Source organism: Tachypleus tridentatus, chromosome 4, assembly GCF_004210375.1.
Source record: "Tachypleus tridentatus isolate NWPU-2018 chromosome 4, ASM421037v1, whole genome shotgun sequence".
Classification (NCBI taxonomy): domain Eukaryota; kingdom Metazoa; phylum Arthropoda; class Merostomata; order Xiphosura; family Limulidae; genus Tachypleus; species Tachypleus tridentatus.
Window position 1 is genome coordinate 66,187,946 of NC_134828.1, and position 11,431 is coordinate 66,199,376.

The 11,431-nt window shown below is 33.6% G+C and overlaps 1 protein-coding gene across 1 annotated transcript in view; it reads left to right on the top strand.

Annotated features, from left to right (window-relative positions):
* Nucleotides 1–9,879, top strand: part of LOC143248359 (uncharacterized) — a 34,713-nt gene extending 24,834 nt beyond the window's left edge. The window contains exons 21-22 of the mRNA XM_076496720.1: nucleotides 521–748; nucleotides 8,891–9,879. Coding sequence (XP_076352835.1) covers nucleotides 521–748; nucleotides 8,891–9,042 — 380 coding nt within the window. The 3' untranslated portion in view covers nucleotides 9,043–9,879. The remainder of the gene's footprint in view (nucleotides 1–520; nucleotides 749–8,890) is intronic.
* Nucleotides 9,880–11,431: the final 1,552 nt, after the last annotated feature.

Consider the following 11,431-nt stretch of genomic DNA (forward strand, 5'->3'; position numbering starts at 1 on the left):
CCTTTGCAAACAGATTTAAAACTATGATAAAATTTTTCATAAAGAGCAAATAAATAAATAGCTGACAATTTAAAAATCATGCTATTTCTTTCAGTACATAAAAATTAAAATTTTGACAAAACTGTTAATAGTAATTTACTAAAACAATTTTACTAAGAGTATTAATTAAAAGTTATGATATAATTTTTAGCCAAAGAAAAATCTTGCTGCTTAAACTTTAGTTCATATCTTACCATTGCTTGGTAGAACCTCTAAAAGCCTTAACATAAAGTCTCTATAGCCAAAGAATATTTTTTTCCTGACAAAAGTTTTAAATTATTACTAGTACTTGTAATTATTAATTTGTATAATTCAAAAAAGTATATGTTAAGGAAATTTAAAAGTTAATTAGCTTGAATGTATATAACAAATTTCATGGATTTCAATCAATTTTAGAAACTTCATTATTTCTTCCTAATCACTTGCACCTTGAACTTCTTAACAAACTTTGACTTTTTATGTGATCTTTTATACCCTGCAGGTACTGTTGTTCCTCTTAGTTTCAATCAGTTTGACACTGTTCTGATCAGTATGACAAAAACTCATAATATGTCAACAAAAGGAAAGCTATCCATTGATTGTCAGTTTTGGGATAGCTCAAAGAGGCAGTGGTCAAGAAAGGGTGTCATATCATTAGGGTATAGTAGAGGATTTTTCTCTTGCTGGTCATCTCACTTATCAGCCTTCACCATGTTAGAAGTCTCTAACAGTGAGTGTCTACAGCTGTGATAATAGTTGTAAATGTTTTTAAGTCTTCAATAGAAAGATAACCAATATAATTTTCCCATCTAATTCTTTGAAAGAAAGTTAATTCTATATACATTAAAATGGTTTTGATTAGTAATTATATAAGATTAAAAAAACTACTTTAAAAATATTCTGAAGGTGTTATAAATATATCTCAGTTTATTAAAATGTTAAATATAACCTATTTATGTAATTATGTTTATGTGTATACTTTATTTTATATTATTTATTATTATTATTATTTTGTATTGTTTATTTAGTATGTAGATTTGGGACTAACCCCTCCTAATCTGGTTTAATCTTGAAATAATAGTGGGATGATGGTTCCAAATTTTGCTGATCACTATATAAGTTTTTGTTTTGTGATCATGCACAGTTAGATTGGTATGCTGAATTAGCTATGTTAATTATTAGCTTGGTTGTGATCAACATACAGAGCTTGCTTTGATCACAAACAAATGGTAATTAACAGAACTAGAAGATTTATTTTGTTGTAATAATAAGCTGTTATTGTATGTGGTATTTTTAATCCACTGGATATGTTATTTCACCAAGAGTCATAATTTTCAAATATTTCACTTCTAGCTGGCCTAATAAAGGACTCCAATAAAAACAAATTATATGTAGCACATTTGTTGTAAGTTACTATCAACGTGGGCTGTTGTTCAACTGCACCACTGGTTTTAATAAACACTAAGTCATAGCTAAAATGAAGTTCATATCAGTCATTTATTTTTATGGTGTACATTTGTAGCACTAAATTTTATGCAGTACATATTTTAATGATGTTTTATCACGTTTATTATTGTGTAAGATGCTTCACCACTTTTAGTAATTATCCACTTAATGAACTGAAAACTATTTCCCTCATTATGAAGATTATTTGAACTATACAGTAAGTCTTTGGTGTTTAGTACCTTTATATCTTTAGAGATTACCATCCAGGCTATGTGATAATAAGATTATTTTTATATAAGGCATAACTGAGAATTACTCTGTAGACGTTTTCAGATTATTTAAATGTACTTCATAACTTTTGTAATTCATTCAAATTTTAGATCATTGAAATATGATCCTTTTTAAATTCTAATTTAATTTTCATAACTTGAGTTATGAAAATTAAGTATTTGTACTTCAAACAAAATATTATTTCTGATTTTTATGTGACTGATACAGAAATGTCAATAATTTTGGAAATAAACCAGAAAAGTTACAACCACTTAGTAATAGTAAGTACATGATGAATGTATTAATGGTACACTTCTACAACTGTACTTATCCAACCACTTGTGATCTTATGCCAGTTTTGTCCTTTAGGTTTGATTACCCATTCTCATCAGTGGTTTTTAAGTAGGTGCTACACATTCATTAAAACTATTTAGCACTACTATTGTGCTAATGTTCACACAATAAGGTCGTTGGCAAGACCTTGTATAAATCATTATCCATATCATAAAGAGATCTAATTTGCTTCTGGTTTTCTTTCTTGAACATCTCTAGTATTAACAGTATCATTTTGCTTCCAACCTCTACTGAACTAAAGTCTTGTCACAATTGTTTGCACAGAGTAACATTGAGTAGCCAAAACTTTGATTTCTACACGCTTGTCATATGATAGTTGGACAGAGTATAAATAATTGTTTGTTTATACTACTGAAGCATGTTTTGACTAGTTAGTTGACAACCAATCATAGTGTAAACAGTCAACATATGACTACTGTGGTAGATTTTGCTTTCACATGAGAAAGAGATGACATTCCTAGAGTATTTGTTTATTATACCCCTTTTTCTCATATCCATAATTATTTTTATCTTGAATGTGTACCTGAGGCACTAATGTATTTATTTAGTATTTTTGAGATAGTAACTCATCCCTCACACAGTTTAGCTATCTTTCTTAATGCATTTACCAAAGAGATTTGCATGCCACTAGCCTTGCTGTAACTCCAACCTAAATTCACGTGATTTTACTTGAATTGCACTGCTACATGATGACACCATCATACAACAAAAGTCCTCCACCAATAATAGGATGATACACCTCTATGTGTACTAACTCCCCCTATGCACTTGTAAATCTTTTTAAATTTTTTGTCTTAAATTTATTGAGACTTGTATCATTAACAAAACTTTAATTTTTCTATCATTAATTCTTAAATTAGTGTAGAATGTTGTTCACAACAAGGACTTGTATCTGCTGTGGCTTTTAAAGGCTTTTTAACTGTCAGAGCCGTTGCAGCCATTGTTCAACCAGTTATGATTTGCCACATGATTAGTTAGCCTCCTCCAACCACCTTGTCAGCCAAATTTCATTCTCCTTAATCAAAAATGATTTATTTGACTATGATCTTCTGCTTTTGTTTGGATAGTACTTTACCATTCATGAAATGATTTTAATCTTTCAGTTTCTTTTTGGATTTTCTTCTCAGGTATGTTCCTTCCTATCTTTTTTTGCTTGTTGTTGTTTCTCTGTTTTTTCACTTTCTGACCCATAATTTTAGGGTTTCTCTTGACATTTTTCCTTGCTTGTTATTAGGTTTTATATTTTTTCCTTTTTCATGCCCAAATGCCCTTCATGTTTACAACTCCTTTTGTCCTATTTTGTAGACTTTCTTTCCTTATTTTTTTCTAATTCCCTGTCATTGTTATTTATATGGCCATTTTAGAATCTAGTCCTCCACCTTCTATTTCCCCATTTTTACATCTTTTTTCTCTTTCTCTGATTTTGTGTTCTCTATCCTATTTCCATCTTTTATGTGAGGCAATTTATAATGCTTCTGATGGTTTCTGTAAACATTCATCCCCTTCTCTGTTTGGCCTCTTCCATTTCTTCTCTTTCCCTCTGTACTTTGTTACCCTGCTTTTGTGACTTCTTGGGTCAGATTACATTCCTCTTTATTGAGCCCCTTATTTCTTCATGTGTATCTATTATTTATAGTGCTCTCATTCATTATCCAGATGTCTTCAGTGGTGCTCCTTTCCCTCAGTGGCTTGAATTGATGTTCTATGACTTGTGTTCTCGTTATTGTCCTGGGTTTTCTCATCTTTCTCAACCTTGTTCTTTACTCCTATTCCTCATGTAAATCAGTCTCTTTATTATCTTTTCATTGTGGATTCTAGGCCTTCCTCTTTTTTATCTTGTCTACTCTCTGTCAGAAGTCTCTTGCATCATTCCTATTGCCAGTGACTATCACACACATACATTTCTGTGGATGCCTCTCTCTTCTATTACTATTTGTCTCAATTTCTGCCAACAGTCATTTTATATTTCTCTGTCATAGTCTCTTTTCTCACTTCTCTTCTCTTTGTTTTTCTTTCCATTTCTCCCCTCTATGACCCCATAATATGGTCTTTTTCAATTAATTTGCAGTTGGCCACAGTCAATGTGTCAAACACCTTCATATACATCTTTCTAGGCCCATTGTCTCTGTTTCCTTTGTCTTATTTTTGTCATCCCATTCCTTGTCTTTTCTTTGACTATTTATATTTGTTAGCATAATTTCAGTTGTTTCTCTTCTTCCACCTCCTTTATTTTAGGGTGACTACTCAATTTGTGAGGAAATAATCTTGAGATTTAAGTCCACTCTCACCTCTACTCATTGTTTTGTACTTTTAGGTGTTTTCTTCTCTCATCTCAAATGATTTCAATTTATCTTCTTTGCCTGTTTTATGCTTCTCATTTTCTCCCTGCATGAGAAGTTTTGTTGTGAGGACTCTGGCTTTCCAAGAATCCTTCATACCTTTCTAGGTAAGTTCTCATGTATCTCCTACAGTGTATCACAGGTTTTCTCTGTTAGAGTCCTATCTACTCTGTTGTGAGCCTCCTTAAGAAAATGTGTTGATGACTGGACCCTGCTGATTCTTCTTCTTGTATTCCCTTACCACCTCTCAAACCAGATCTCTTCCTTTTTCAGTGCTTCATAAATTGATAAAGGTACATTTGTAATGAGTATAGTACTTCTAACATTTGGATGTTGACAAGAGTTCACTCCACATCAACATTTTTGACATACTTGCTCTTTGTCGAGCATTCTCCCCTACCTGCCTTTACTGATGAAACACTTGGTCATGTTTCACCCAGCCTATTCCATATAAATTTCCTGATTCCAATCCTCCTTATGGCTCCTGTTCCAGTGACATGTTTGGTTTGAGCATTAACAATACAATTTTGAGCCCATTCACATCCTTTGCTGGGAACTTCAATCTTGGTCAGTCTATATTCTATTAACAGAATAGCCTCTACTCCCTTAGATCTTCTGTGAGATTTACCCTTGTTTTAACAGGTCCATCATGGACAATTTGACCATTCTTCCTGACTCCAGGCCTCCTCTATTATACTCTTCTATTTCTTACCTTTAGAATCTGGCTGTCAGTTTTTCAGTCAGGCTTTGGATATACACACAGTTTCTTAGGTCTTATTACACTACACAACAAAGTTTTTGCTTCTTGAACACTGTTGGTTGTTCCTTATAGATTTTTGGCTGCTGATCATGAAAATCACGTCCAAATTTGGCCATCACGTACCGTTTCATTGAAATCTTGGTTTCACCAGGACATTGCTACAATGGAAAAATGATATCAGGACAACTGGAATCTGTCAATGCTTGCTGACTACTGTTGGACACTGCAACGTGATACACCAGACATTGAATACAAATGAAAAGCAGGAGCAAAACACTTTTAATTGTGTTGAACTTAATAGGGTATTAGAAATGTAAACACAATTAAATACATTATTGCCGGTAAACAGATAACTGTCTATTTCTCAGAGTTCCTATGTGATGAAGCAAAACCAAAACTATATTTGTGCATACCCACAGGCACCTGTCACGATCAGCAAAAACTTTTCAGGAAGCAAAACTTTTCAAAAAAATTGTTGTGCAGTGTTATTAGTGCCTCTTTGTCCACCTTACTATTGACCTACTTGATATTTTTACCTCCCTCACCTATTCTCATTATTCCCCCCTCTTTCTCTTGCTTTTCACTTTCATGCTTCCTGTCTTCACAGAGAAATATTCCTCACTCCACCTTCATGTGTGGAATTTGTCTGATCTGTTGCCTTTCAAGCTAGATCTTCCACTAATGTAGCAGTATTTTCATTACATTCTTGCCTAGCATTTTTTAACAGTGTCTGTAGTGAATTTTTTAGTCATTGGTTTTTCCTTCACCCTTTTCCTTCTGGCAGTAATTATGTGTACCACCTTTCTGCTTTTCTTACCCAACTGTTTGTCATTGGATACTTGGTTTTAGCATTTTCCAGTTGTAAGGTGGCCCTGTCCATGGCCTTTCTCATTTCTGAGTATCAAGAGGTGTTTTTTGTTCCCTAGTGTTTCCATTTTGTTCAGGTCTTTTGTTCTCTTTAGTCCTCCATGCCCAACTGAGACTTCAGTTAGGTTTTGCACAATTTTCATTTGAGTTGTTCACTTTCTGACTTTTGAACCATCTTTCTCTTCTAACTTGTTTCCTTCTACATCTCTTCTATGATTTCCATTTATCTTATTTGTTTCTTCTACATTTTTCTTGCATCCTCTCCCACCACACTTTTCTCCCCTCGGCTTATTCTTTCAACCTTAGACTTTGACCATTCGGAAGGTACCCCATACTTCTCCTCTATTTCCCTTTCTTCCTTCTCTTGCCTGTTGGACCACTTGCACCTGGCTAAACTCCCATGTCCTGTTAAGCTGTTCAGTATGCCTTATCACAGACCTTTTCCTTTTTAAAGTCTCTACTTTTATTTGTCCCTATTATAGAAACTATATTTTCTCATTTACCTATTTCCTTCTTATGTGATGGGTCTGTTGTCTCCCCCATTGATGTTTTCATTCCAGGATGTGTATGCTTATAAATTATTTCTCTTTTCTTTGCATTCAGTTCATCAGTCTTTTGCACTTTTTACATCTATTCTAGTCATTATCCTTGAATAAACTTCTCCAGGTGGGCATGTGGACTCTCCAGACACTTGTCTTCTTTTCTACATCTTCGAGCTGTTTTATCTCCTGATTTTTTTGCTTCAACAGGTTTCCTTTCTTCAGTCACTCCATCATCTTTGAGAACGTTAGTACTAATTATCTTTCAGAGCTCCTCCTTCATTACATGGGATCCCATCAGGTAGCTAGTATTTCCTTTAATGTGTATCTACACAAAATTCACATCAAGCCAGGATAAAAGAAGGCACTTGTGCCATCTGTCCTGGTTGAATGTGTGCCCACTGTTAGAAAAGTTGTTTAACAAGATAATTTTAAGTATCCATTTGATACACATATATCTATATATATATATTCACCCTATTCTTGATCCAGACCATACCTGTTTCATGGAAAAACTCAGCATCAAGAAGGTGTTTTCTTGCATTTGTTTGCTGTCTTTTAAAAATAGAGTTTTGAAGTCATCCATTGTGTTATCTCCAGTAAAAGACCTTTTCAAACTAAAGGACCCATAAAGATCAATACAAATTCTTCAGATCTCTCCTATGTGAATTCTCTCCCTTCCCTTCTTGAGTAGAACATGAGATATTCTTACCACTTACTAGTTCTTCGCTGCTAAAGTGGTAGACTGTGGAGAATCCTCACTAACTGGAACTCAACTGCTGAGACTAGAACAAGGAGTACCAATATGGTTAAAGTGGGACAGTGATGAAAAATTAATATAGTGTGAGTTGTTCCTCATATAAATCAGATACATCACTCATGCCACTTGTGCCCTCCTCCAGCAACCTGAGTTGAGTGTCTAACAGAGTTGAGGCAAGCACACACTAACTGACTGTGCCTTCTTCATGCAGCTGAAGCCAGTTCATTAGAGTTGATGTGAGCTTGGAATACATATGGAGCAATATTGAATAATATAGTGCTCTCCTCTTGAAGGTAAAACCTGTTCTATAGTATCTATTTAGTTGACTTGAGGTGAGCATTTGCGATACAATTATATTGTATATCTCTGTCTCACATGTCCTTCTCCTGCATCCTGTGTCTGTTTAGTAGTGTTTAGATGACCACACCCTATATCAGTTCCTACTACTACACTAATGTTCCCTCCCTCTGCAGCTACTGTTTGTCCAGTTGAGTCAAGATGTGCACATTTTATCTGAATCCTGTTGGCATGAATACTGTGCTCTCCATCAACAGCTAGAGTTTGTTATGTAGAGTCTGATGGTAGAGTCAGTGTGAACATATACAAGGTAAAGTCTGAATGAATCCCAACCACACTAACACATATTGACTGTCTGAGAACTTGTATTCAAGTACTCAGAGAGTCATGTTTTAATTCGGCCCCTCATTTGACACAAATTTGATTTGTATGCCTCTTTCTTTTTATCCTAGGGTCAAAGATTTACCCTGGAAAAAATGAGATGCTTCCTCCCACAGGTATATTCCTATGGAGCCCCTGCCTTTGGGTGTCACAACTCATTGACATACTTTGGATGCTTTCTGGAGAATACTCATATAGTTAAATTTTGCACCAGTCACTCCATCATATCAACATTGGATTCTATTTAGTCTATGTAAGGAGGAGTGCTATCTCAAAACTGAACATTTTCCTTACCTGAAAATCTATTTCTGATAGATAGCTCTTCACACATTTCCACCCATCCTCTTTTCTTCCATGGTGCATCTTTTTATTTGCCTTGTCAAAAAATGAAGATTCAAACATGCAAATACATAGGGGGGAGTTAGTGTGTATGGAGGTGGAATCCTTTTGTCATATGATGATGTCATCATACATTTGTACAATTTATGTAAAACCACGTGAAATTAGGTGAAAGCTGCCTCAAGGCTAGTGGAACGAAACTTTCGTAAGCAGACATGCTGAGGAAGATAATTAAACAATGTACAGATATATTTCTGATAGATACATTTTCAAATGAGGCAAGTATTAACTTTTATCATATTATTTTAAAAAAAGTAAGTGTATTATCCCTCATAAAACTTGTACATCAAGAAAAAAGCATCTGACCAATTCTCAGTTTAAAGTCAGTTTCCATTTATGCTTCAAGTGATTAGAAATTAATGTAATAGCCTTTAAAAATGTATTATAAAACTTGTTTCTGGGACATGATATCCACTTTTTTGCATTTGTTTTTCTGACCCTTTGTTTTCTTTCATAATAGGAATGACAATGACCACTATCATTGGAATTTCTGTGGCCTCACTGATGGCATTTTTAATAGTCTGTATTTTGGTCATTCTCTTTGTACGCAAGAAGCAAGCCAAGGTGGCAGAGGTGAACAGTGTAATGCTTCACAAAGTGCATCAGAAGTAGGCTTCCACTTCAGAGATAGGATAAACTAACCAGTAAATGTTTTTCCACAGACATTCAAGATACAATAAGAAACAAACTTTGCATTGAAAGAGAAAATTTACAACTTAAGATATTCAGGAAAGTAATAGTTTTTAACTCGGCAAAAAAGACATATTTATCATTGTTTTCAAAGACAAATGTGCATCTGTGTTGCTAACTCAACTTTCTGTGTCATTCCTGTACAATCATGTGTTAATAATTGTGATAAAATTAAACAATGTGTAAGACTGATCACAGATAGCAAGCATTACAAATTTTAAAATAGCTTGAAAGTTTTTATTGATGTTGTAAAGTAGTATTATGAAAAATAAAGCATCTGTTAAACTTTGAAGGTTATTTTTAAGGTACATGTTGTCCTATGTAACTGCAGGGAAAAATTGCTTAAAATACCAAATAGGATGTGAAAGTGACTACATTTGCGATAAATGACAGAAAAAGCATGTTTTCTGATTTGGAACTGTAACCATACAGAGGATCTTAGTTAGAGTATCATTCATATTAAAAAATGGACAGTAAAGTAGCAGTGAGACTAAGAAAGTCATAACAGGATCTTTATTTTGTCAACATTTTGTCTGCAGTTATTTTTCAGGAGACTTGTAGTCAAAATGTTGAAATAATAAAGATCCTGTTGTAGCTTTCTTAATCTCTTTGCTACCTTAAAGACAATAATTGTCAACAAAGATAGTAAAACAATTTTTATCAGTTTCTCAGTAGTAAACAGTTTATTTACTGATGTTATCTGCTGAGTAGTAATTTTTTTTTATCAGTTATAAATATGATATAAATGTTGTATTTATACCTATAAAAGTTCTATCTCAGATTATAAAAACATTTGTAATTTTAAACTTAGAGATGATCTTGCTTTTATAACTGAAAATATGTCTTAAGTTAATGGTAGAATTATTGTCCATTAATCATTTTAAAAAATTATTAAACCTTTAGTGAGCAATGTGAATTTTACAAACATATTTTATTATTCGTGATTTTAAGAATTAACCTGTCATTGTTGTCCATAACAAAGTATTTGTGTGACTTTAAATCCACTGTTGAATAAACAATGTGATATGTACAAAGTTATCTTACAAAATAATTTCAAAAAAATAAGATAATGACGTTGTCCTAAAATGTGCATCATTAAAATAGTTTACCTGAAATTATGTTAAATGGTGAATTATAAGATGAAAATATGATTCCACATAAGCAGTGGAACTGGGGGGACATATACCCTCCACATTAACCCAGTTGTAAACTGTTCCTTTGAATGGAGAATAGGGACTTGTGTGTAATATAATTACACTATGTAACACAAATTTTGTTCCTGGATAGTATGTGTTATTTCTTAATTGCTTATGTTGTAAAAGTGCAGAAAATGGCCATTATTCCCTTCAAACTTTGCTTTTGTGACCTGTATAATGAAATTTAGAAATTAACCTATTTTCTGTGTAAAAACGGGAAAATTTGCTCAATTTCATTTAAATAAGATCTCAATAAAACAACATATGAATCAAGATTTGCATGTATTTATACTAAAGTTATACAAAAATGAACAAAAATGTTTAGAAATGAGTTGTTTTTCGAGATTTGCGACTGTAATGTAAATCACTTTCATGTATCAGTCCCCAAATATAGTCTCCCATCATGTTTTCGTTATACACTCCTTGGTTCAAAGTCCAGTATTTCTTTGTGGTAGTGCTCACCTTGAAAAATGTCAGTAATGCTTCCTCTAACTTGTGACTTGCACACTTTCATCTAATAAATCCCACTCCTTGAGCCTAGACTTCAAAAGCTTGGCATTTGACTTTGTTAGACCAAGATCTCTGATCAAGTCATTGAGGTCTCTTTTGTTGGGGTAGTATGGGTTTCTTTCACCAGCTACAACTCTCAAATTGTAATCTGAATCTTCAACATCTACCTCCTCTACTGATTTCCTGCTCTCCTCTGAGGATGGTTGCTTTCTCTCTGGTGGAGTGGGTACAGGGAGCTCAGGACAGTGTGGCACTGAGTTGATGGATGATGGAAGATCTGGATACATGATAGCAGATGCATTCTTGCCAGCCCAAGGTTTTGAAGGGTCTACCATACAGAAATAGCTATTGTTTGAGTGGTTAGTGGGTTCATGCCAAATTGTTGGAATAGCGAACTTCATGAATCTCTTTTCCCCTCTGTACCATTCTGAAAAGAGCAAAGTAAAATTGTTATTATTAAGAATAAATTTATTTCATCCACAACTAATGTGTAAGAGGTTCATGCAAAATATTTTATAAGTGATATTTTTTCTATGCTATTGGAAATTAAAAAAAAGATATTTAAATTTTGAAAGGTCTAAAATTTGTATACTATGAAATCTTAT